Raw genomic sequence first — 27,756 nt, forward strand, 5'->3', positions numbered from 1 at the left:
GTCTCTGAGCTCGCAGATCAGTGCCGTAAAAACGTGACCTTACATCACCAGTCAAGCAACAGGGATCTGATTGGTCAATTCCTCAGCGTTGTCGTCGTCGCGTCACCGAGCACGTTCCTCTGTGGAAGTTGCTAGATCTTCCAGCGGAAGAGGAGATACGGCAGGAGTGCGGTGAGTTAGAATGATACAGTTTATTTTATTTAAAAAGCGAGTCTAAAATACACCGAAACACTTAAAAGGACACTTTTCATTCTTACGTTTAATCGCGTGCGCACCTTAACGGTCAAAATAGTGTATTTCAGACAATATCTGGTAGCACTAACAGTAAAAAACATTTTTACTGCTAACAAAGAGTCTGCATATTATGTAAGAACAATGAATATATTTTATGTTGAACTTTATCATTTGTGGCAGAAATCTGTTATTAAATTACGCTGTTTCTATTTTTTTAAACACAGAAAACGTGAGAGGTTACATAAACGACCACACGGCTGTACCAATCAGCGCTGCTGCTGCTGGGCGTCAAAAGAAAGGACCAGTGGTTTATTTGGCTTCCAGCGAGTTGTTGTTTTCTGCTGAATTTTAACAGCGAATAACTGGCCCATTGTTTGGCAAAACAGCGTCGACCCAAGGACATCGAAAAGGTAATTCAGCAGACCTCGTAAACACAAAATGTCTTCTCTTTGTTATTTTGCTCTGTCGAATTAGTAATGCTATGTTAACACGTCTAGGGGCCTCCAATGGATCACAATACAATGCAACAGCTGTTATCTATAATCATTATACACAGATAATTATATTTTATACGTTTATATCTGCTGCACGGTGTCTGACTTGGCAGTTGTTCAAGTGGTTATTGACAATTTCCACATCAGGGAAGGCCACAAAATGTCATCTCTAAGGAAGATGGCTGTTAAGCCAGTGGTATATCCAAGTATTTATAGCAGGTTTAGCACAGCTGGTACTGATTATTTAAATATAGCAAAAGTCTGTTAATCAGCTATCAATGAAAATCAGCTGTGCTACATGTTTTAGGCATCTCTTTGCTGCAACACAGTTGATTGGTATTAATTGGTGATAAAAAGATTTCTAAAGGGCTTGATGGCATGCAGAGGAGGAGCAATGCGCATGACCCTAGCCTTTCAGGACCCCCATCCCAGAGCAGGAAATACTGGCTTTGAGAGTATTTAGAAGTAAAATGAGTCAGAGCTTTAAAAGGGACTACAACAAGACCTTACTGGCAATTTCCTTGTGTGGCTTTACCTGGGTTGATTTGAAAAGTTCTTAACTTTAATTCACTGGTTCAAAGACAGATTTTGGTGAATTTTCATCTAAAGATTAAGGTTCCAGAGTCTAGACAAGAGTAGAGCAAGTATTCATTGTAACGTTTTCTGTTGGTGATGATTTGGGACAGCATGCCTGACTGTCCTGGGGTTTCTTTTGCTGTAAATCATAAAAATTAATATATATATATATATATATAAAATAAACGTAATGTTTATGATAATTAATCTTACTTTATTTTTAAATATGATCCAGTAACAAGCTACGTTCACACCGCAGCCTGAAGTGACCCAAATCAAGGGGTGTAAATCACATCCATCATGGCGATTCGTTTCAGTATCGATTTCCTGACCCAACAATTCGATTATTTTTGATACTCAAGAATACACCACCATAAGATTCGATTAATTGGTTCTTTTTTTTAACAGCTTACAGGCTAGTCAATGTTTCAAATTTGAAATAAATCATTGAAAGCTGTAATATCGTTATCCTTTTTTTTTTTTTGAGAAACAACAGCAAATAAAAGAAGTAGAAAAGTTGCATCAAAAAATACTGCACAAAATCAGTGCAATGCAATACCTCGGCTCCAGACGTCCCCGCCCCCTCCACAGACACTCTGCTGCACCTCTCCCAAATTGTAGCTGACTGCAGACAGGAGGCCGGCTTGTTTTGTTTTTAATGACCGAAATTGCGGAAAACTCCTGAAGTTTGACCCGCTAGAAGAGAGAGGTGCACGAGAACGCTGGGACCCTTTTTCCACCTGGATCTCCGCTCTTTTTTGCCCTCATGTCCCTCCGTCGTCAGACTAAACTCGCCCCCCACTTCCTCTCCATCTCGGCCGTATCTAGACCCACAGTGTGTAGCACAGATCATGCTTCAATATTGAGCAACTTAAAAATGTCTGTGTCAAGCTTACAGCAACACACTGCTGTAAGAGTATAACCAGGAAGCGCGGTAGGAGGGCAAAATAGGTTTAGCGCCACCGCAGCACGGGAGGAGGAATTACGTCCAGGCGTAAATGGATAAAAATAGGCCGGAGGGGAAAAAAACAAAACATGAATCGATACTCTTGCGGACGTATTGATGCATCGGATCGTCGGCTGTTGGATCGATGCATCGATACAAAACGATTATTATTTACATCCAAAAATTTTTTTTTTTTTTTTTTTTGCCCATATGCGACCTGGATCTGATCTTTTCACGGCAGTCTGAACAACACAGATCCAATTTTTTTCCAATGCGACCCAGGCCAACTGGCTATGTGGTCCTGGATCCAATACGAATCTGATCTTTTCAAATGCGACCTGTGTCTGAACGGCCAGGTCGCATCCATCCGAACACAACGCCATTAGTGACTGACATAGGTCACTATTCTGCTTCTTGCTGTGCAGAAGTGGCAAGAAAAACAAATACCATGGCTTTAAGCATCTTGAAAAGATTGAAGTTTTAAGATTTGGAAAGATCGCTAGATGCGCTCCAGCACTACATCCTCGGTTACTTCCGTAAACACGAAGCACGCTGGCTTGTGACGTCATTGCGTCCTCTACTGCACATATGGGACAGTTAAGCTGAATGAATGCAGTTCACACAGGAGATCACATACAAGTTGTATATATAGTTGTATATATTTGGTAATGTGAACGGCAACGCAAAAAATTCGGGATTTCACAAAAAAATTGGAATTGAGCATCAAGGCCTGCAGTGTGAACATAGTCTTAGTCTATTGACATCTACTGCTTATTTAGTACAATTTCTTGTTCATCCTTAATTGCACAGTGTATAATTTTTTTTTTCTGATTTAACTAGGAATATCTAGAACTTTGTAAACAAAGTACCAGTTAAATGAAGCTAGCCTTGAGTAGTCATTTGTTTTTTGTTTTGTTTTTTTGCATTTGTTAGACTGCTCCTAAATAATTCACCTAATTTTAGTTTTTTTTTTTTAAAACAATATGGACAAAGCCATTTCAAGATGCAGAAAAGGTCCATACAATTGAACTGGCTTTATGCAGCTCAGATAATCAGATTTGTCAAGCACCATTTAATTCATTTATTTCTGACTAATGCTACTCCTAAAACTCCACGAAAACTATCAAACCATGTCTTCCTTTTATAAAATGCCACAGAACACCCAGGTTCTTATGAGCATAATTGTTGGCTTCTTGGTGCCTATCTATTTGCTGCTTTAAAATAATATTGTTAATTGTTTGTGCTTCTTTCCTGTTGAACAGTTTTGGATAAGAAAACGTGGAAAAAAACATGGCTGCAGTGCGGTACCCCCAGCGCACCCTCAGGGAATCGCTCCACTGGGACGAAACGGAGTGCATGAACTATTATGGGATGCTTTCTCTCCATGAGATGTTTGAAGTAGTTGGCTCTCAGCTAACAGAAGCAGACGTTGAAGTTCTGTCTTTCCTGCTGAATGAAACCTACCCCGGATCACACCCTCTCGACCCGGCTGGCTGGACGGTTGAACCTGCTGAAGGCGATCCAGAGGACTCTGGTGTAGCCCCGAGTCCACAGCTGCTCAAAGCATGGAGACGGATCAAGCACAACGAATCACAGCAGCCTTCAGTGGTCTCAAAGTCTAAAAGCGGCCTTGAGCTGTTGCTAGAGCTTGAAAGGAGAGGATACCTCAGTGATGGCAACCTGGAGCCACTGCTCCAACTCTTAAGAGTTCTCACCCGTCATGATCTGCTGCCATTTGTGTCCCACAAGAGAAGGAGGACAGGTGATCACATAGATGCAATGACTGTAGCCGCTTTGTAATGTCCTCCCAGAATTATTCATTCATCTCTTCTTGCTCCATTTGTTAGTATCTGATGTTTAATTTGTGTTTTTCAGTGTCCCCTGAGAGAACTGGACAGAGGTATGAATTAGATAAATCCGAACTGGTGTTTGGATTACAGCATAGCTGCAGAGACACGGATATGCCTCTTTCATCCTTCACACAACAGTTAACTACAGGTAAGTTTGCTTTCCTTTTATTTTGGTTGGTAGAATAGTTCTCACTCTGTCAAAGCCAATACTTATAGCGGGCTTTGCTAAACGATTCTTACCCGTACCATATTCTGTCACATGCTAACTGTGAACCTCTGATTGGGATCTTATGCGATGGGGAATCATAAAATAGAGCATACTAACCTAGACACACTACTTGTGAGCATCATTATACTTAAGACAGAATTCTTGAGATAATATTTTCTGGAGATAATTCAATAATGGGCCTATTCATAAAGCACACCCAAGCTGGAAATTAACTAGAAAAAAACTGTGCAATCAGAAATAATGTTTGTCATAATTTGACCTTTTTAGTTTGCATTTTTCTCTAAAGTAGATCTGATTTAACTTGCCAACATTTTACTTCCTGTCTAGCTTGCAACATTATCATCAAATTGCACAACAAATTTCCACTATTTTAGTTGGATTATCAGAGGTGTAGTCGCAGAGCTTTTATAGTCCTCACAGCTGTTCATTTCAATGTGTTTTAATTGCTACAGATTTCATGGTCTGCTTATGTTCTAATTGTGTGCTAAATTAGAACCTGTGTGTCGAGGAGGTAAAGATGAGCTAGGTATGAAAGTATTTATGGTTTTCACAGTTCTTTTGATCCTGTTTTTCAGAAAAAAAGAATCTGATAAGAGTGGCACATATTCAACCCTCTTAATCTCTTTCTTCAGAAAAAAATCTGGTGAACATCTGTTCTAAGAAAGAACTTGTGTATTAGATTGAGCCCATCTGTGTTGGTTTTAATCTCAATATAAATCAGACTTTTTTTTAAGGGGGTTCAAAAATTGGAGAATATTATATCATGTATGATCTCAAAGATCGAAATTTACATCAGACAGGTCGGGGATAAAGGGAAGTGGTTTCAAAGGGGGGTTAGTTTTATTGTAAGCTTTAAATAGCTAAAACATTTAAGCATTGACAAAAACTGCAAAGCTTATGGCACAACTGCTAATCTGCAGAGATATAGTTATAGTTCTCCACCTAACCTAACAGTCAGGGTTTACTTGGGATTTATTTTTATATTTTTGCCCAAAAGGGGCTCGTATCTGACTCTTTAGTGGTAGTCAGAACTGTCCGATTACTTTTACCTCCAAAAATTACAATTTGTGACACATATGGTACTAAATGTTGAGTGAAGCCTCAGTGGTCATGTCGCATTTCACTTTCATGTTATCATCCAGGCAATGGCTACTCATTCATACAAACTCCTCTCTAGTACAGACATGGAGTAAATGGACTCTTAGCAATTATGATGGAGCAGCAAAAATAATTTTTTTCAAAAGACGCTGTTATTGCAGCTAAAGGTTGACCTACAAAAGTATTGGCTCTTAAGGCTTTGAATATAAATGTATGCCATGCACATTCGTCTTTGTCTATTACATAAGTTATGCTAATATCTATATTATAGGTTTTATTTTTCAAGTTCTTGTTTTTGTGGTCAACCTAGAAGCAGTTGCAACAGATGTTAAAAGAATCACCCTACTTTTGCCTGTTTCCTACAATTCAAGCCATGACACAGATGTTTTATGTTTTCAGGTATTTACCCTCCTGCAGCTGGGTCTTCTACAAGGACTCGGAGGAAGAAGAGAGGACATGGCTGGAGCCGTAAGCCCAAGAAAACAAGCAGACCGGTTCAGCCACTGCCTCTCCCGCCTGCACCTCAGAAAGTGTCGTGTGGTAAGTGCAGTGACTACATGGGCAACATGTCTTTTTTTAAGTTTACATCCTTTGCTCTTATAAGCGCTCTCAGTTTCTCCTATTGTTTTTCCTTTTTCAAGTCAATATCCTAAAAACATAAACTTCTCAGTCTTTTAACATCCTCAATTTCCTCCATTTCATTCACTTATGCTTTAAACTGATTTTAATTATTTCTGCTGATCCTCAGCTTGAATCTTTGCGTTTGCTGACAGCAGTCTTTCTCACCATTTTTGTTGGAAGGAAGCAAACACCATCTGTTTAGTTAAAGTAACATTCAACGGAAAGATCCATGAAGTAGATCAATCAATTCCTATATTTTACCTCAGTGAAGATTTAAAAAAGTTTGAAAATGATGTTAACACTTAAGAAGTGTTTTACATTGAATTAGACCTCATTGGTCATAAAGGTAGGGATAAATTCTCCAGATCCAAACCCACATTTAATACCTTTCAAAATTACAGCAACTTGTGTTTTTATACTTTTCTGGCCAATTCATCCCATTTACCAACAAACAGTTTGAGTAATAAAACTCAACCTCAGTTCTGTTGTTGGACAAATTTTAATATCACCTTTACATTTTTCGGTATTCCTCTTTGGATCATCGAAATCCAAAATATTCAAACCATTTTCAGTGTTGTAGGATGAACAGTATCCTAATACCTTTCTCGAACATACTTTTTTGTTTTCTCATTGACTCTATTGCATTGCTATTCCCTCACTTAACATTTCTCTAACGCATCGGTCTGTGTTCAGCTACTGCTACTAGGAATGGAAACTGGTGGCTACTCCCTGCTCTTTTTGTCTTTCAATCCAGGTTTTACTCCTATCGACCTAAGAGCCGCCCTTTGTTCTGCTTTGTTGTACTGCTTTCATTTAATTTCCCTTAAAAATTTAAAGTATAAATGAACTCAACTCAACTAAACTCATGAAATTACTCTTGAGTTGGTTCCTACAGAAGCAAAAACGATGAAAAAACTTCAAAAACATCCAAAATTAAATTCTTAAACTCTAGACTAAATCTCAGCTCAACAGAAAATGGGTACTAAATACCTTTTTGGCATTTTTAATTAGCTGTTACTTGGTCTTTATTTAAGATGGGTATCAAGATGAAACGCAAAACTGTACAGAATTCCTCATTCTGGTCACTGAATGAGGAATATTAAAATATTAATGATGCATAAGTTCTATTAACTTTGAAAGACGGGCATTACGTCACCTTAAAATGTTTTCTGTTTGATATTTTAGGTATAGACTTAGAAACAGGCTTCCTAAAATAGTTAAGTTGTTTCAAGAGCTGCCTTTTAAATTTAATATATAGATTTAATATATAGTTAACTTATTTGTGGTTGTTAACATTAAAAATGTATTGAGTATGTAGCTTTGAGTTGGCCGATGCATATCTATAGATCAGTGACATAAAAACAAATGATTTATTAAAAACAAAAGAACAATTGCTCTTAGTATTGATCAGCTGATTGAAATTAATAATTAATTTGGTTATGGTAAATGTGTAACTTATAATACTGAGATGGATTTCCTTAGCTTTTTATCCTGTACTAATTAGGCCCCATTTACACACAAAAACGTATAAATGGTCTCAGCAGGGTCTTGAAGAGGTCTTCTGAAGTGTATATAAGGAATGCAGCGTTGTCCCTATTGCATATTCCTCCACTGGTTCAAGTGTGAACAAAACTCAGACAGATCGTGTTGGTTCAATATTGTGGTAGCAGCACGTATGCTATCCATAGTGTTGCCTGTATGCACTGTTAGGCAATGGCCTTTGAAGAATTGATGGGATTTGTTGGCTTAACCACAATGCTGCTACTTCATCACATCCACACCAGGCTGGCCGGAGGAAAAAAGTCTCGCCATGCAGCTAAACTGAACATTCAACAAGTCATCATCTGGCACCTAGAGATCATTATGTACTTTATTTTCAGCTAGAAGGAGTTGAGGAGAAATTTGAATGTAAATCTAAAGATGGAACCAAAAAGCCCAGAGAGAGTAAGAGTATTGGCAGGATAGCAATCATCAACTGTCCTTCCATTCTGATAAGCTGGTAAAGGCTTTCTCCTCTAAAGCAAGGTTGAAACTGATGGTGCAGAAGCTTCCCTGTTTGTTAAAGAACACCCAGATGCATATTACTGTGGTGAGGGCTTTTTTAGGATACCCCAAAAACGGCAAACAAAGTAGAACTGAGTTACAAGATTGGTTTCGCTCTAAGATCTTGATTTTTCTTTTTGTTTGTTGCTATCTCATCTTCAGCCAATGAAATACAGTTTTGTTCAGCTTAGCAGAGTGGCTTAGGAAAACGACTGCTTCATGCGATCTCTTCAACATCTCACTCCAATGGAATAAAATCCAGGAATTTGACAAATATTCTTCAAATATAAGAAATTTAACTTCTGACCTTCAAGTATCTTCCAGAGCAATGTGAAAAATCAATCCACGTAAATCTTTAATGTTGCAAAACTGAAATATAAACCGTTTTATAATCTTCTTGTTCTAAATGTCATAAGGAGGCATTTTTCACTGCTAGATTTGTTTTAGTATCAAAGTGTCCATGTCCACCAAATTCTAATAATATCCAGCTCTTAAAAATTCATCTTTTTTTTCCTCAACGCCTAAAGATAAATGTTGCGCAAACCTTCCATTTCTTCTGTTTTTTGCTCAGTAAGTCAAAAAGCTTAAACATCCCCTCTTCAAGGCCCGTCTTTGCCTGAAAATGCCAAATACTGACCAAACCAAAGGCCAGATGAAGCCAACTTGAATAAAATATAATAATGGAAGGAAGACAGCCCCCATGGGTATTAAAGTTGAGTGATGTGCCTGTGAACATGCTGCTGTCTTGACTCAACATTTGATTCCACCAGGTTGACTCCGATTGTGACTCAGATCGAGTTACCTAAGACACAATGGATCATGAAGACAGAGATCGAGACTGAGGAACAAAACAAAAAAGTCTGTCACTCCACTCTGTGCATACGTACCGCAGTGTGCGTGATCAACTCAGTCATGTGCTCTCACAAGTCTGGGCCGATGCCTAAGGTAAAAAGAGGCTCTCCTCCTTGTTACAACAGGGGGTGGAGCTGCTACTTTGCTCTGTATACGATGCTTGTCTACCATAGATGCTCCTTACCTGGTCCCCTGTCATCAAATTTAATTTGCTTTTAGATAATTCTTCCTCTATTTAGTCTTAACTGTGGAAAAAAAAAAAAGTTGTCACAGTCTCGATTTACTCCTGTTCTGACAAGAGCTCAGTGTGTTAAACAACTGACCCCCGAGTCCTCAGCAGTACGCTACAAGTCCCTCTCACAAGTATGCAGTGCCTGTTTAAAAGTAAAACTCCAAGATGGAAGAGATTTGATGCGTCTGGCTTACTAAAGTCATCCCAATTTGGAACTGGATTTAATTTAATCAGAATTGATCCGCTAGGCTAAATGGTGACTCACAAATATGGCCAACATACCGTTTATAAAAAAAAAGCTTAAGTTCAGGAATACACCTTTATCATAAAAAACAGGGGAAATAATTTTGATGAAGCACAACTGCAAGATAATTAGAGTTTTCAGTTCTGGGAATAATAATTTTTAAAAATTTCATTTGTCAGTAGTGGTTTTACCAGATGAGGTAGACCTTATTTCCTTAAAAGTATTTGAAGATTTTTCAATATCTTTAAATCAATAAAATGTATACAAATGAAATGATTTAATAGAATAGCTCTGCTTTTTTCATCGTGTTTCCGTCTAGCGCCATGGACATCGACAGATATGAAAATATTTGGCTCATTTTAACATTTATGGCATCATTTTATTCTTCGATTTTAATGTCGTAGCAGGGTGAAGAATTGATGAACTACTTTCTTTTATGAGGATGTTTTAATACTTGAGGATGTACCCGTTATAGAGAGATAAAAGTAAGGAAATCTTGACCTTATTTGCCTGGAAGTGAGTAGGAGAATTAGGTTTGGGGTGGAAGTCAGTCGGACACGCCCATAAAACTTGTCTTATTGGAGCTATGCTTTTTGTGTCTCCTTAAGCTTAATTTAAAAACATTGCTTTTTCCCCAGTAAACCAACTTGCACACTGAAAAGGTTAAATTTAATGTGAATGTGTCTATTAATCTCAAGATAAAATTTGCCTTACCTAATATTGATTTGTAATGCATATTGACTTCAGTATGATATTAAAGAACGTTAAGTTGTCCTATGATCAAAATAAAGAAAAAGGAAAACTGAAAATATGTTGGTCATACTTGTGTAAAACACCTGTTTTCACACATTTTAGCACCATAAAATCCTGATTGGTGTCAGAATGTGAGAATTAGCTTGGCTTTGACTTTCAGATGATCCAAGATGGCTGCTGCTTTAGAAGAAACAACTCTGCTGGAAGTCCTTTTTTTTTTCTTCCAAGCAGCTCTGAGAAAATGGAGTAGTGCTCTGCTGAGGGAAGCTCGTTGCTGTATCTTATCTCTGCGACCCGTGTGAGGCCCCCCGTGTGCGTATGTGGAGACGGAGCAGAGATAGATAGGGCAGTTCAGTCCATCACTGGCCCCTAGCATTTCAACAGACCTTAAATAGTCTCTCTTGTCATGACTCATCTCCAAAACCATTTTCACCAGAGTGTCTGAATTATACTGTGACATTGACAACTGCTAATACTCCTGTTCCTACAAGGCCTGCTTGGGTAGGCTTATGTTTGCTTTAACCCCTGTTGATTAAGTCATTAGTTGTAATGGTTGAATGTAAGAAAACAGTCCAACGTAGGAGTAGTCCCAAGCATTCCAGTGTATCTTAAGAGCCCATTTAAGTATATCTGGATTGATTAAGTTGACATTGACAACTACTGGCCTGTCTGAAACCTGATAACTACTAAGAAGTGCCTGCTTGATGTTGAAGGAAAAAAAGGAACCTGGTCAACCCTCATCCAACCCACTTGTGCTTGTCTCTCTTTCTCTTTCTGTATTCGCAGTTCTAAACAGTCCCAACGTGTGTATCAGGAAAACGATATCCTTACACACAATGAGAGAGCGAGAGATCGAACACTAAATGTTCAAACCACGCAAAAACGGTAAAGAGTGATTTGTCTATGGGACATGAGAGGTTTGTGTGCCTGTCTCTCAGATTTCCCCGTAGCTCTCCACTCTCTTGGTCGGTTGTACACCAGAAAAAATGGATCGATAAAGAGTCGAAGCTCTCCGTGCCAAGCGGCTCCTAGTAAATGGATACTTAAACTTTTTTGGGAAGGGAGGGAGGGTGAGATGAGGAAGCCAAATAGGCTTGGTGTTGAAAGTGAGTAATGAAAACTGTGCCTCCTAATGTCCTGTCTAAGTGGATGTCTCTGTGTCCGATGAAGCGTGAAGTTCTCTGTAACCCTAACAAAATGACTATCACTGTGTTCCTGTGGGTTTTAAAAGACCTTCCAACTCACTGTCTTTACTTCTATCCAGCTCAATGGGAAATGAAGACCAGCCATAAATGCAGTAATTGGAAAGTGTTTATCATAGTCCTGGTAATTGCATGCTGTGTAATAATAGAAAAGGTCGATTTACAAGACTTGAAATGCCTCACTCTAACCACAGCAGGTATTTTAAAAAGTTAAAGCTCTTTGTAACCAATTATTTTCACTGCTGATGGATAAAAGCCATCTTAACATACAAGTCATTGAAAAGGAGTGCAATTTTTAAAATTCTGGCTGTGATATGAAAATAGTAAATTTATTTTTACGGTTGTAAAGCATGTACCTGAAAACATTCTGTGAAATTCGCCCATAATGCCTGTGGAAATGTTGCTTCTGATAAATAGTCCAAAGATGCTGTATTCGACAGATTTTTTTTCCCATCTTATGCTTCTGTTCCCACTCCTCCCCCAACCCTGATCCCTGATCTTGATTGTAATGGTTCATATTTAACTCAATTTTATCACATTCCTCCCTAGGGTTGTTACTATACAACAAATAGTGAGCCCTTTCCCCCATATTCATAGATCATGGATCCTTTGTAATGCACCTAAATACAATTCCTTTGGGTGCCGTGAAAGGTTACAGCGATGCAATAAAATGACAATTAAGACAATAAAATAGTTTCATGTATTTGTTTCTAATTACAGGCAATATTTGCTTTAAGAGGTATAGATTTTTAAAACTGCATTTGTGTTGTAAGTCTCGGCATACTGTGATAGAGACACGGCTAAAAATGTATTAGAATTAAAGGTCTTCATGAAAAAGGAATTTTTCTTCTCGTACCTTAATACTTTTCTAAAGACCCCAGCATTTGTTTTCAGCTTACATGTGAATTAATTATCTAACATTGGTTAGCTCTGTGCCTGAATTTGAAAAAACGTCTCTTACGAATGTGACATTTTGGTATTTTCTTCTACTTTATAATCTAATGAAGAACCCACAAGGAAAACCAATGTTTTGATACCACTCCTCTCCAAATGTTAAGGGATTCAAAATCAATGCTATTAATTCGACATTTGCATTTCTAATGTCAGCATTTCCATAGTTAACCTCATGAGTCCGATGCCATTTGTTACGGCCCCAAAGAAAATAAAGCTGAAAAGGAGGTACATGAGACTTTATTAGAACTGAATGAAAAATATATTTTTAATAGTCACAACTATTACATTATATGCATATTAGAGTACATTACCTCAGGAGGTACATTGGAATATTACTAGCTTATATTGATAATGGGTCCCTGCCCTTAGAGTGCATCAATATGACACCATATATGGCCATTTTTCTCCGGCCTCTTAAAATGGGGAAATAATGGAGAACATTCTGTTCATTCAAGGCCAAAATGTTCTGATCTTAGCGGGTCACCAAACCACTATAAGGAAATAAATACTTATTTAAATGTAGCCAAAGCTACAGCAGGGTCGGAACATAAGTGTTTTTTTCTAAATGTTTTATGCATTTAATATTTCATTTGTGATGGAGACCATAGAACTGACTAAATTATGTGCTACTTTCTAAACAAAATTAAGTTAAACCATATAGCCTGTTTTATTAAACAGTCCATCCTTGTTGAAACACAGGATATGTAGCTACAGAATTTATATCGGTGTACAAAAGTAAATCCAATCCAAGAAGTTAGAATCTCTGGATAAAAAAAAAAAAATCTGGGTGCACATCATTTGTTAACCTTTATGGATTATTCAATCCCAAAAATCTGAAGTGTTCCAATATTTGCTTCTGTTTTTGCTTTCAATCTTTAAAAGTGTTCGAAGGCCTGGGTCTGGAATTGATCTCACTAAACATGATTGAATGAGAATGTTTCTAGATTGTGTCCACTGCTGTTCACCTCTCCTCATACGGGTTTGATTGGGAGTGCTGGGTTTTTGTTGCAGCAAAAGTCATCAGCACCCGGTTTCCTCTTGGAGCTCTGGAAAAATGTCATGGGAGGTGATCTCAGCGTTGCTCTTGCTCAGTACAGTATGTATCCTCTAATATTTCTCGCTGTGCTGTTGCATGACCATCAGTCCTGTAAACTACGGAAACTCCAGAAGCTATTTATTCTCACCATTGAACATTAGAAAGAGAATCAATTCTTATTAACATTTAAGCTGCCCACCTAAGGCTGTTTTTTTTTTTTTTTTCAATCTACAAAATATTTGCTCACGGTGTAAACGCCATTTCAGTTGATTCATTAAATGAAAGCTCCAGCCATGATGTTTGTGGACCTTTTTAAAGCTGTCAAACCACAAGTTCTCATGCTCCAGTTTCTTCTGATTCAACCGTTCTGTTAACAGCTGCCAATGATACTCAAATTCATACAAATGACCGACCAAGAAAAGGAACAACACTGCTGGATCAGATGAGTATTTCTTTCCTTGCTCCGCCTTACCAAAATAAGTTTCACCAAAACAAGCCGAGGGGACCATATTTACAGCCAAGATGCTCTCAGATGTGTTGGTCTAGTTCCCTTACATCTCAGATTTCACTGCTGCACCTTTAGATTTTCTTTTTCCTGTGGAACTGATGTTATAAACAAACGAAAGCCCATTGAATTCAGTCTATTATGTGGGAGAGGTGCCCCCTTAAAAGAAAAATCAAATGCTCATGAATATACCATCCAGTAGTGACGCTGTGAGAACTATCAGCTACAGATTTCTTCTGTTTCTGCCTCTTATCGCCTTGTTTCAGATTAAAACATTCTACTGAAAAAGGTGTTAATATTGATAGTTTTTTCAACTCTGCACTTTGCAAAATGTGATTTTTACCTCTAAACTTTTTAAACATCAAAGCTTCATCTGGCAGTTATGAGGAACCAGTCCTTTACATCACTCTGGAAGAGGTTTGAATAAGATTTCCTCACTTCAGCCCAATAGAAGGGTCTAAGAAGGAGTGGCTTGTTTTTTTTATCAGCAAACATTAGGGGCATTCTGCATTTTCAGACCTTTTATGTTGCCTGATTGGTTCCATTTTAGCCATTTCCTGATTCTGCCATTATGACTTAAATCAGCCTTTTGAAATGAGTTTGAACAGTCAACTAATGTAGTTAGTTTCTACATATATATTCTTTTATATTTTCAGTTATTTCTTTTTCTTTTCTCCAATATTTAAATATGTTTGATCTGAAAGTTTAGGTGGCAAAAGAAACAAGGAATCTTGAGCTGAATAGTTCCTCACAGCACTGTAGAACCTAAATATTGGTTATTTCAACTACTTTTCTAACGTTTCTTTTCTTTTTCTTTTTTCCCCCTTTTGTTTTGCCCTCATTACCCCTTAAAATCTTTCCCGTCTTTTTCTTCCCTTGATTATCTACCCCCCGCCCCAACCACTGCTTCCTCCACCACCTTCTATTATCAGATATTCGCCTACGCGTACGGGCCGAGTACCTGGAGCACGAGTCAGCACTGCGTGAGGGCGTCTCTTCAGACAAGCGTCAGCCGCTGGAGCGTCAGTTCGACTTGTTCAGCCGAGCCAGCTCGCTGCTGCGCACCAGGGATCTGGGCTCCATCGTCTGCGACATCAAGTTCACAGAGCTGGACAACCTGGAGGCCTTCTGGGCTGACTACCTGAGCGGGGCGCTGCTGGAGGCCCTCAAGGGGGTCTTCATCACGGACTCCCTGAGGACGGCTGTTGGCTCAGAGGGCGTCCGCCTCCTGATCAGCGTGGATCAGGATGACTATGAGGAAGGGCGAAGGCTGCTGAGAGCCAGGAAGATGATGTCATCGTGCAATGGTGGGGTCACAAAGTCCTGTTAGGCCTAATGATCCAATGAGACTCTTATTCTGTTGTACTATACAATACTTGAAGGAAAGATTAGCTGGGACTAAGGCAGGAGACTGACGTTCAAGTGGAAGTCAGAAGCACTTTTATGGCCTTTTTTTTTTGCAGTTGATGAGAAGACCACTAGATGGCAGGAGTAACTATTTTTGTTCATAACACGCCTTTCTGTTTTCAGAGCTGTCTTAAGTAGGAACACAAACATTTATGAGTGAAAGTGGAATAATTATGGATTGGTCTGAATCAGGAGGAGCAGGTACTGCACCTTAAAACTAAACTGGATGAAAAAGGGACTGGCAGACCTGAACATCCTGATCCAGCGGTAAAATTACAGTTTTTACTAGCTTTATTTAAATCCAATAAAAGAGCAGACTGAATTTAGGTTTAGAAGAAGTGCTGACTTAATGGACCAACCGTATCCATGTCTAAATATTTCTACCATTTTATTTTTGGATTAACTCGGTTCTGGACATTCTCGTTTGCAGTTCCACCACTGACAGTTTGAAAATTACTTATTTAATACTTGAATGCTAGGAAAATATTGAAATATGAAATGGAGTGATTATCTCAAATTTGTAAAGCCAAAAAAAACAACAACAAACATTTCAGAGTAAAATGGGAGTACTGTGCCTCTGACTTGTGCTTTGAAGTTTGGATCGCCCAGTTGACTCAGGAGAAGCTAGATAAGGCTGGGATTCTCTGCCCCGTGCTCCACGATAACCCACCGTATGATTGCTGTGGCCAGTGGATACTTTAGTCATCAGCAGATAACAGCAGTGATTAGGAACAGGTCTCAGCAGACCATGGAAGATTCATCACTGCAACCTTGTCAAGGGGATCCCTGATAATGTAATGGTGGCTTGTGCCCAGGCTCCTAGCAAGGCCTCAGCAAGTGCTTCTCCTAGCAAGTAAAGCGGAGGACAGTGCGTCAGTCAATAGAAGTGATGTTGGAGAGATCAAAATCAAAAGTGCAGATCCCAGCTCCACTCAGCCCTGCGATGTTGGCCCAGTAGAGTGGCTCACGGACAGCTGTCTACTCACCCTGCTGGAACTAATGCCTGGACTTCACTCATAGAAGACGATCAATAAGGCCTCTCGCTCTTAAGTCCCTTCATACTGGCACGACTTAAGCAGACAGACACTGTCAGGAGCACAAGTGTGCAGGGCAGAGCAGAGACCGGCAGCAGGACAATGAACAGATTTCCATGTTGTGTTTCTTTTGGTAAAAGAAATTGTGTATGTTTGTATTGTTCACTAATTCAGGGGAACATTGATTTCTTTTGAAGGGTAACTTTTTTTTTTTTTTTTGTGGAAATCTTTATATTGAGAATAATTTCTGGTGAAAATTAAAGATTTTGAAAGTCTGATGTTGATTACTATTTCATCTTTTTAGATTTAATTTTCTTAGAATTTTTCATTTCCGACAGATATAACACTTAAGCACAAGTCAGTATATTAAATATCAGCGCATCGTTGTTAATGGGTCGTTTCGTTCAGCTTCTTCTGGTCTTTCATGCTTTACACACTACAGCCAGAGTAGACCCTTGGTCTGCCTCATATCGTGAAGAGGTCTGCTGAATACAAATGTCTTCATGTTAAGGGGTTAAAGCGTGCCTGGAAAAAGGATTTTTGGCTTTTGCTCCCATAGAATGGTGCTTTAAAATAGCTGAAATTTAGTAATGCAGGTTATTTTTATTCTTACACCTTTTCATACTCATGCTGTTTCTTATTTCCAAACCAGGACCTGTGGTGTCTAAAGGAAATTCTTCCTTATAATGTAGTCTAAAATGAGTCCTGTTAGATGTTTTTGGCGAAGGACATCAGAACCTACTGGTCAACTTATCACCTAGTTAATTTGCTGGCCAACAGCTTGATTAGGCCTCATGCAAAGATTTTTTATCTGGAACTGTGCTGGTCATGCTTTCAGATGTTAGGCAGCATTGCCACAGTTGGGGTTAGTATAAAAACAAATGAAAAGGGTAATTTCAGCAGCTAGGACCAAGCCTGAAAGATATGCATTTAGGTTTATTGAAGGGACTGAATGATAGGACAGATGAACTGGGTGTGGAGGGTCAGTCTTCAGCGAATGGCTTTCCCCGAAACCACTTAGGACCCAATCCTTCAGGGCAAACTAAAGGGTGGGCAAACCAGTACATGTAGACCTCTGGGTAAGCTGGTGTGTTTTTCAGGAGTGCTCCAGACTCCAACTCAGCCAAATATTGACTTCACTCATTGGGAAGGATCTATTGTAAAGCATGATACCATGGGCCTGTTTCCCTTTCATAAATCGATTTTTAAAAGAAATTTTTAGGTACTGGCGACCTGTCCAGGGTGTACCCCGCCTCTCGCCCATTGACAGCTGGAGATAGGCAGCAGCACCCCCTCGCGACCCCACTTGGGAAAAAAGTGGTGTTCAGAGTTTTTTTTAGCAGATGACTCCTTAGCATTTGGCATAATTAAATGAATGGTTCACCAGATCCTTCATTAAACTAAGGCTAAAGCATTAAGCAGAAAACAGAGGGAACCTGTTGGAGGAGCTGAAGAGAGCATCAAGCTCTGATTGTGTGAAGATAAAACTAGGTGCTGTCTGTTTCTGGATTGGATTTAATGTAAATAAGGAAATTGTGCTACTGCAATAAAAGATTTCATGATATTTTCATATCGCCTTTATTGCAAAGCAATATCACATGCTTGTGTTTGGGTAAAATAAAGGTTCTTATCACTAAGATTTTTCTTTGAAAATGACTAAAGTATTTGATGGCCTAAAAGTCGATGAAGCGGAAAAGAACTGCTTGAGACTGACTTATTGTAGATGGTCTCCAGAATCATAATCCTTGCATTTGAAGATAAAATTAAATAAACCTTTTTTTATATATATAACTGGCATTTATAAACACTATACCAGGCCGTGGTAAAGATGCCACCATTGTTTTTTAAGCTGCCATCATCCAGAGACTTTCTTATTGTCCAAATGTAGTTCTCCTATCGACCAGCCCCCACGGTAATGGGGCCCAACCCTCTGGGAGAAAACCTGATGGCGTGTTTTCTACTCTGTTTGGAGTATGCTTTGTTTGATGGCCAGCTCTTCTGCCCTGGGCTTGCCTTGGGGAAAGCCTTCTTCTTATAGAAAGCCCAGTTTTCACCCGCCCAGCCTCAAAGCAGAGAGCAGTGAAGTGATGCCCACAGGTAGATTTAGGCACTTTCTCTGAGAATCCAACAAAACTACAGAGAAATGGCTCAAATGTTACTGTGATGTTCTTCCTCAGAACTCTCTTTCTTCGATGTCCTTGACAATACGAGATACTTTCTTAGTTAAAAAAAGATGCCAAACACTCAAAGAACATGATATTTGAGCAACCAAAAACTTAATTTCGGTGAGATTTTATGTAATGGGCCTCCATATTTGAAGATGATACATTATTTTAAAGTGGAATCAGTATTATTTATTTTGATCTTAGTTCAAAAATAAAAATATGAAAAATAAGGTGTGCATTGAACTTCAGTTCCTCTGATTCAACACTTTGTCAATCCACTTTTCACTGCTGGTTTTGGGGAATGTTTGCTTTTTGCCCTCCCCCCAATCATGATGCTGTCACCATGATGTTTCAGGGTATGCTCAGCGTTAAGTGCATTTAGCTTTGTGCAGCTTATTTCTTTTTTTCCCCCCAAAAGTTGATATTTTTGACCATATGCGGAAAAAGATCATGTCTCTCTGGCTTCCCTTTGGTGTCTCAGTCACCCCTCCTGCTAAACAGAGGACAGAGTCCAGTGTACGGTGGTGTTCATAGCAGGCACCGAGATAAAATAAGTTTTGCTTTTTGTTTTCTTTAAATTGTTATAGACTAACATCATTGTTGATTGGGAGACTAGCCAGATTCTTGGTCACTAACAGGCAATATTAATAACCCAACTGTGGTTCCTTGTTTATAGTTTGCAGCTTCTTACTTAAAAGTCTACATTCCCTTAAAATGCCATGTTTTTATAAAATGGGGAAAAAACTAATTTAAGATGTTTTTAGCTGCAGTGAGACATTTATCCTCAACAAGTCAACAGAAAAACCTTCAAATTTCTTTGGCAGTATGTGGAAAAATAGAAAATACCTACAATAGATTGTAAACAGATTATAATTCAGTTTTTCAGCTTTCAGTCTGAGCTCATACCAACCTAAGTAAATGTTTTTTTTCCTGACATTTTAACATTTGAATCCTCTAGCTAAGGCCATGGTTTGTAAACTAATTGCCAAGGATAACATTGATGTCAATATCCAAAGGCATCTATCCGGAGAAAGTTAAACAAGGTTTCTCAGAACTGTATAAAGTCTCAAACTTTGATAGCAGTGATAAAAACTAAAATGTAGAAAGTTCTCATGGAGGCTTGTCTAGAGACCAACATCTACACTAGAGAAGCTGCAGGATTTAGAGCACAGACTTATTCTGTTCCACACTTCATTACAGGTGATCTGGATGTGAATGATAAGGGTGTTTAATTTAAAAGAAATAAAACATCATTATCAGGACCTCGCTAAAACTTTGACAATGTATTATGGTCAAATGAAACCAAATTTTAAGTCTTAGGCCACAATTTGAAATAGAATGTTGGTATGAAAACATCATGCTACAGTGAGACTTAGTGGCAGCATCATACAAATCATTTCTGTTTTCACATGAACTTGATTTTGCTTTATTTTTTATCAGTTTAGATGAAATAATTACCAAATGATTATCGGTTTTTACACAAAAAAATCTACTTAAAGGTACAGTGGAGGATTTTGGCAAATTTTTGAAAAGACCCGTCCTCTCCACTTAATAAAAAAAGAAATGCACATGCACAACCCGGTACCCGCTCCTAGAGGGAATGCCTATTAAACACGTGAGAGCATGCACAATCCCATTTCTCCTCGTGCACGCTCTGTTAAAAAGTTGCTGTTTGCATCACTCATACAAGCTTACTTTCCAAAAGAAGATTTGCAATTTTTCCGTTATGTCAGACTCACCACCGGTAAGTGAAAATGGGGATGAACACGTATCACCAGAATGATTGACAATTAGGAGGACCACTTATTTTGATGATCCACCAGGAAAAAGAACATCCTCCACTATAACTTTACTTGGTTATAAATGTTTCATGTGCTGCCCTGCTTACAGGAAACAATTGTGTTAAAGTAACTAAATATCTAAATTTGCTTAAGTAGAGAAAATTATACATTTTTTCAGTGTACCTGAAACCTACAAGTTTGTAGAACAGTTTCAATGCCACACTATTCCTGAATCAAGACTGGATGGAGAATACAGAAAGAAATTGGGGGGAAAAAAACTCAAATTTTCACTTTACTTGACCTATCTCTAAGGAATAACTCGAAATAAACTACATAAAGCAATCTTACCTTTTTTAAGTATCACATCTCACTGAACATTTGCTGAAGTGAATGTTCCCCATGTTACTCGGACCGATTCAAAGAGAGACATCAGAGATGGTTTTGTGGTCTGTGGTGCAAATTGTATTGAGGTACAAAAACCTAGATGTAATGTAGCTTTGTGTGGCAGGGGGGCTGCTCATCATTCTCTTGTAGACTGTGTACCTCTGTCCGCAGGTGTCCCTCCAAATGTCTTGATTGGATGGAGACTGGAGTCATCTCGTGGTAACTGAGGCCTAAATCAGCCCCGCTATCGAAACATGTCATCTAAAGCTGATAGACACTATAGGCCTGCCGGGGCTGCTCTCATTGTATGTATACCCTGAAGCCTATTGTACATCCCTCTGATCGGTTGGAGAAACATTTTGCTTTTTTTTATTTCAGCAAAAAATAAAAAATAAATTAGATGAGATCCTTTTGACAGCCTGTCCTTATATTTCTAGTGTGTTTGGTTGTCAGAAGCTTCAGGTGCCGTGCAGCTGTGTAACATGTGGCACTTGGTAGAAAGGGAAATAAATAAAAGGTGTTTGGTATGTTTACTTGTTTTAGTGAGTAAATAAATGCAGACTCAAGTGAGTTTCTAGTCTCTGTTACAGCTAGACCCTTACATGATCACCATGGCAGTATATTTACATTAGCATCTGTCCTCTAACATATTGTTTCAGAGTATTTTGGTTAGTTTTTAACGCTCTGTATGTCATGATGCCCACCCTTTTGTGTTTTACTTATTTTGACTCACCTTATTTCCGTTTTATTTAAGCCTGTTTATTCTGTTGCATCCTTGTGAATTCCTCTGTCAGCTTCCTGAGTGTCTTTGTTTCTGTTCGGTTTATCAAAATATATCCATTAAAGATGCTCCTGCCGCTGTCCTGTTGCCACTTTAGTCCTTCATCTCTACAAACCGTGACACTGCATGCATTGTTTAGCAGCTGAATTTATCTCTGGCACCATACTCTGAAAGAAAATGTTTTTCCCTTTTTTGTTATCAGGTAAAATTTGTTTTTGTAGGTCTAAGAAAAATCTCATGAGGTCGATTGAAAGTGACATTTAAAAAAAAGAAACAACCCTTGGCATGCTTGGTGGATTTGAATGGCTCTTTACTATTATTACATTCAAATAATTTACATAGAACTGATTAGGTTAGATTTGTTTAAACTGTTCTGATACACAATTCCTGTGCTGTGCATGGGTGGTTCTAGACAGGGGACCAACGGGGGCCAGCTAATACAACCCCCTGCTATGGCCCCCTGTACTGAAGACATAATACAAAATACATTTCTCAGGATATCTGCTGGCACAGAAAACAAAACTAATTGCTTTTCAGACCACTCTAGCACTTTTATTTCAAAAAAGCGCCTACTGCCAAATCTAGTGACTTTTTTTTTCTGCTACTTGAGACTTTGGAGACAAAATATAAAAGCACCGAAGGGGTAACCCTTCCCTCAGCTCTCCTCTATCTTGTCTGCTGTCATGATTCATGCAGCTTTTATTTCATACAAGTGAAAATTCGCGAACAGATAAGCAGACAATGTCTGTTCTTTTCACTTCTCTACAGTGAAAACGAAGGATTGGGTTATTTACTTTTGCCGTCACCTTTTTGGAAACACAGGAAGGAGCAATCAGCTAAGTTAGAACTGGCTTAGTGATTGAAAAAAATCTTTGATTCCTTTGGAGACAGCATTAAAAGTCAGATGAGCAAAAGAAGATATAAGAAGAGAGGGAATAATGGTAGAACAAATAATTTGTCTATTCTATAAAAATTTCTGTATCTGTATAATTGGTCTGTTTTATGTGTTGTCTTCTCAATTCAGAGGGCCCCCTGCCTGTCTTTGCCTAGGGTGCCAAATTTCCTAAATCCGCCCCTGACTCTGACCCAATCATCCAGCCATCAGCTTTGCTCACTTCGATGCATCTAAATATTAGCTTTGAGAACAAGATGGCAGATTTTAAATCAACCAACTGCATATATCCATCCATCATCTATACCTGCTCCTCCTTTCAGAGTCGCAGTGTCTATCTCCATGAAGCAGGACTTCAGACACACTGCTTACAGTCAGGGTGTGCTTCATAGAGCAAATAAAGGAAACTTCATGCAGGGAAACCTTAGGCTGCAGTTTAAACCCAGAATTTACTATGTGCCCTCTTACTACGGCGGTCCCTACAACTGCACCACGATGCAGTCCCACCCTAAAGATGATCATTATTAACTAACTTACAAGAACCCAGAATGCTACATCTAACTAGAATAGTTTAGCTTCAAACAACCTGCTACCACATGATTATAGATTCTTCTAAATTTATTTAAAATGCAAGTTAGTACATACATAAATCTAACTCATTTTCCCTTTATTTTTTTATAGAATTAAAGCTAAGTATTATCTGTAGATGACAAACATAATCCCTTTGATCTTGTTACATTTTGACTACCAGAGGTTGGTGGTAGTATTCTAGTTATCTGATCAGGCGGAAGTACTTCGTTTGGCCTGTAGGTGGCAGCATATTGATTCATGATGTATTTGTGGAGGCCTCATATTCAAAACAGTGAAGCTGTGCTGAATATCCTTTAGTAGGAAGTTTAGCAGCTGAAACATGACATTTTAGAAACGTGCAGCTTTGACTGGGTTTATTCATTAAATTTCTGAAAAGGCGGATCTATTAGCTCATTAGACATTAAACACATGAGGGTACAGATCTAAAAGTCAGGATCGTAAACATTAAAGGTGCAGACATATAACTCATCCCAATACCGCTGATGATCTAAGACATGGCTTCACCCCCCACCAACACCTCACAAATGACCGTCTCCTCTTCATCCTCTCTTCTTTCTCACTGTCACGCACGCGCATCTTTCTCCTCACCAGCATCACAGCCCCCGGGTCGCTATGGAAACCGCTTAGATACACGCATCGAGGGTGAGAGATGGAGAGCAAGGAAGGAAAAGGGGGGCAACATAAAAGGTTAGGGTGTCACCAAAGCCTCCCCCCCAGTTTAAAGCTGAACCCCCCCAATCCAGACCCCGCGTCCCACACAGTCCCTGCCCCGGCCCCCCTTTCACCTACCTCTGCGCCTCTCCCCCAGCTCTATCCGCTCTCCATCCCTCTCTTGTCCAGAAAGGCTGCACGCGTGGCGGGGATGGAGACGTTCACCGATGGAAGCGCTGGTAAATTTTCCTCACCTATAAAAACAAACTAACAAGAAGATTATTCTGATATAGGGGTGGGGATCCATGCAGCACATATCCATCTCCCCCCTTTACTCTCTTTCACCTTTTCAACCCTCTGCCTTGTTCTGTATAGTCTGATCAAAAGGAGAAAGATTTAAGCCTATAACTTTCCTGCTGGTGGAGAAGGGAGTAATGACATGATGGTTTCTGTGTGTGTGTGGCGCTGCATTTTTTCTTTGTTATTGATTAGTAAGAAATTAATTCACCGGGGCAACCCTCTGACTGTTCTGACTCTCCCTCAGCCCCTCTCTCTCATGCATCCTCCCTTGCTCCTTTGCTCCGGACGAATGACGTCGAGTCCTTCTGCCTGCTCTACATGTTGTATAATATCGCGGGAATATTTGATTCTGGAGGCGCTGTGAGGCATGCATCTGCAGGTCATGCATTCGCAGGTCATGCATCTGCAGGTCACGCATCTGCAGTTCATGCATCTGCAGGTTTTGCTCATGAAGGTGTTGCGCATATGTGCGTCTAATGAGCTAAATTGCTCTTCATATTAGAATATCTGCGCCCTTTAAAAAAAATCCCTCATCTTAGTCCATTTCCAGCATTTTTGCGCTCTGTTCTTTCGCCGATTCCTTTACTGTGCGATCTGCAGAAGCAACATTTTCAATTGAGAATATCCCATAAGGTTGACAGGCAGATTCACCTGCTCCGAGGGCTTCTTAATCAATGTGGTCGATATTTGCTCCCGACGTCCGCAGATCGCAACAATACCACCTCAGGATGTGGGGAGCTTATGCGCCGCCGAAAGGAAATCGATGGACAGACCGAGTTAATTATGGGAAAATCAATTAAAAGGAGGGGAACCGAGGGGCTTTATAAGCCCGAGAAAGGAGCGCTGAGCAGCAGAGGAGCCGGTGAGAGGGCAGCAGTCCTGCCGCTGCGCTCCTCTCTCTGCGCGGCTGCAGCGCAAAGGCTCCTCATCCTCCACAAAGCTGAAATACCTAAATACAGTTATATAGTGGCAACATTTTTTTATTAATATTATTTTATCTAGTCCTACTCAAAGATTAGGCCTAAAAGCAACGCCTCACTATTTTTGTTCTTTTTCACTAATTCTATTCGCAGAAATATTTTTGCACACTTGACCTTTCCTCGTCATAAGATACGCAGGAAAACGCTCCCTATAGGTAATGTTGCCATGAACTTCATTTGTTTAATACTAAGATATTACAGCATTTATAACATATTTATAACATTTATAAGAGATTAAATAATCAGTTAAAAAAGAGAGAGATGCCATTCTGCTACTGATACTGGTCTGACTGGTTTCTGGGTGTGAACTCACCAAGTTTCCAGTTTCCAGCTCTTTTTCAATGACGCACAATAATTGTGACAGCAGGCCGATAACTTTAAAGATTAAATGGTATTATTATGTTTATGACACTAACACATTGTGTTTATGAATTCAATTAATGCACCGAAGTTTCAGAAGTTTATTTTAAATACATGAAAGAGAATTAATAAAACAACCAAAAAAAAAAAGGATTAAAAGAAGGGAAACTGTTTCTTATTTTGACATTTAAAGCGTTTTCTCATCTAAATTGGATATCAGACGGAAAATCAGCTCATGTTCGCCGTTACTACTCTGAAATATACTATTCTTCTTTATAATGAAAGTTTTTTTTTTTTTAGAGAATTATAAACACACAAAATAAAAACATAAACCAAATGATTTCAGTTATTACTAAATGCGCCCCTAGATCCACAATAAGATTAATTTTAATTTATTTTATTCATACAGCGCAAATTAGCACCTGTTTAATTTACCGTTTCAATCTAATCAGTATTAAACACGTTTAAGGTATATTCTGATTTTAATGGATTTTAAAAAGAAATGAATTATTTTTTGCTGCTATAGTTGATTTAACAATTGCTTAAAACTTCTTGACCTTAATGTGTGTGTTCTAGCTTTTAAAATTTTTTAAATTTGTTTTCTTTCTAATGCAAAAAAACCCCCCCTCAAAAGCAGATTTAAATTCGAATTAATTAATTTTCAGCTTATAGGAAATAAAACGCAACTGATTGATTGTTTGCATATTACACTCTAAATGATTACTAATTATATTTTACTCTATATTTTACTTTTTAAATGTTTTCTTCTCTCATTGGTTTATTTGGATATTATATTGTATTTGTAAATATGTAAATCTGATTGCAGATTGTTTTGCATGTGGTTATTTTAAAGAAGCGTTGATCTTTTTAAATCTTCCTTTAAAGAATGTTTGAGGCTCCTCTTTTTTGGAGGTCATAGGCCTGTATGCATATTATTCAAATAAAACCAATCACTTGAATAAAAAAAGAGATTTTGAGATATGTTTTACTACTTAATTAAGTTTATAAATGTTATATTTTGTCTCACCTTTTTACATATCCATTTTAAAGTAGCCTTTTTTTTATGGTTTTCCATATTCAAAGTTAAGATAAATTATTTGGGTTTTTTTCTGTTCATAAACCCTATGATAATTCAAATTCTTCCAGTCACTAATATTTATGGGGTGAATGATCACAGCTGAGGAACATTAACATGTGTAGACTACTTAAATAATTCAGATAAATCTGTTTTGTTTTTTTTAGAAATAAGGCCAAACCTACTGACTGGAATGAACATCTTTGTTTTCGCACATTATTTAAAAACTGGTTTAAAATTATTATTGTCTATTATTAAATTATTACTGACTATTATTAAATCAGTAATGCCCGTAGATAATTATTTAAACTTTAATTCATTGAATCCATAATAGACACATTTGTGTCTATTCCAGAATAGTACAGGAAAATAAAAGCACAGTAGAATTTTCTAACAAATAATAATTCCCTAATTCTGCATTTTTCTACACGGAGAGTTTTCCAGGAGAAACTGATCACGTTATCGATGATCAGGAAGGGGTCGGTTTGACTCTGCAGGCTTCCTCAGATCATGGTGCTGCTGTTCCTGACTCCTTATCTTCTTTAAACACACCATCACAGCCCAACTCGCTCATTTTATGGTTCATTTAAAAGTGTCTGCTGCTGTGTTCAAAATCTCCTTGTTAAAACACATTTATTGGCTCCGTTTTGATGTGATAAAGAAGCCTCCCTTCTGTTAAGGTTTTAGGATTAAATAAAAATGTTTTCCATCCTCTTCTGCTTTTTTGTTACTTGCCATTTTCAGTCGGTATCAAGCACCACGGCCCATATATTCGAAATTAATCCATTTTCTGTTCACGGCTCTTCTCCCCAAATGGTGCTGGCGGCTCTCCATGTCCCGGTGCACAATGAGCTAATGACCTGCAGGTCAAAGGTCGCCTGGCCAGTTCCTCAATTAAGGCGGCGAGATTGCAGTTGCACACCAAGTCGCCTTTATATTTCTGACAAGAAAGAGCCATCAGTGACTAACAAACAAAATACATTAATAGAAAACGTTCTATAAATTATATTTTATTAGCTGTTATTCTTGTGCCTTGTTTCTATAGGCCCTTATGAGTTTATTTTCATATTAACTGTCAAAGTTTAAACTTTTTTTATATTTAAGACCCCTGATTTTTATTCAGTTTTATGGATAAGTCAACTTTGATATGCTTGCAGTGTATTCATTTGATTTTTAATGTTACTTTTAAAGCATTGTGATTCAGCCAAAAATGGCAGATATTAGACTGCAGCCATTGATCATATATTCTCAAAAGGCAGCTAAAAACAACAAAGCTCTTTATAATATTTTGAAGTGTGTGTGTGTGTGTGTGTGTGTGTGCAGATTGTTCTGCACTGTGGTGTATAGATTTCATCCAATAATTTTGCTGTTGTTGTTTGATATAATTTAAGAGCAATTCCTAATCACCATTACATTAATAAAGTGAAAGCAGGTGGAAGGATTGTTTGTGCACGTGTGCAGGTATATTTCAGTTTGTCTGTCCGTC

General features: G+C 38.4%; 2 protein-coding genes across 3 annotated transcripts in view; both read left to right on the top strand.

Annotated features, from left to right (window-relative positions):
* Window positions 1-52: 52 nt before the first annotated feature.
* On the top strand, window positions 53-16,579 carry dedd2 (death effector domain containing 2). Of its 2 annotated transcripts, none has more exons than XM_015370760.1 (6): window positions 53-171; window positions 459-644; window positions 3,513-4,012; window positions 4,126-4,248; window positions 5,827-5,967; window positions 14,802-16,579. In XM_015370760.1, the coding sequence occupies exons 3-6, from the start codon at window positions 3,541-3,543 to the stop codon at window positions 15,197-15,199; spliced, it is 1,134 nt and encodes a 377-aa protein (XP_015226246.1). In that variant the 5' UTR covers window positions 53-171; window positions 459-644; window positions 3,513-3,540; the 3' UTR covers window positions 15,200-16,579. The 2 variants fall into 2 exon arrangements, with proteins under 2 accessions (XP_015226246.1, XP_015226247.1); XM_015370761.1 differs by lacking the exon at window positions 53-171 and adding an exon at window positions 216-366.
* A 7,168-nt stretch (window positions 16,580-23,747) lies between these two features.
* pou2f2 (POU class 2 homeobox 2) overlaps window positions 23,748-27,756 on the top strand; it is an 85,316-nt gene continuing 81,307 nt past the window's right edge. The window contains exon 1 of the mRNA XM_015370849.1: window positions 23,748-23,794. Within this exon, the coding sequence (XP_015226335.1) occupies window positions 23,767-23,794 (28 nt within the window). The 5' untranslated portion in view covers window positions 23,748-23,766. The remainder of the gene's footprint in view (window positions 23,795-27,756) is intronic.

The sequence above is a fragment of the Cyprinodon variegatus genome, unplaced genomic scaffold (assembly GCF_000732505.1).
Source record: "Cyprinodon variegatus isolate N-32 unplaced genomic scaffold, C_variegatus-1.0 Scaffold48, whole genome shotgun sequence".
Taxonomy (NCBI): Eukaryota; Metazoa; Chordata; class Actinopteri; order Cyprinodontiformes; family Cyprinodontidae; genus Cyprinodon; species Cyprinodon variegatus.

Coding starts and splice junctions, on each gene's coding strand:
- dedd2 (XM_015370760.1), top strand. CDS start 3,541: ATGGCTGCAGTGCGGTACCCCCAGCGCACCCTCAGGGAATCGCTCCAC. Junction 4,013..4,125: donor CCACAAGAGAAGGAGGACAG/GTGATCACATAG, acceptor TGTGTTTTTCAG/TGTCCCCTGAGAGAACTGGA. Junction 4,249..5,826: donor CACACAACAGTTAACTACAG/GTAAGTTTGCTT, acceptor TTATGTTTTCAG/GTATTTACCCTCCTGCAGCT.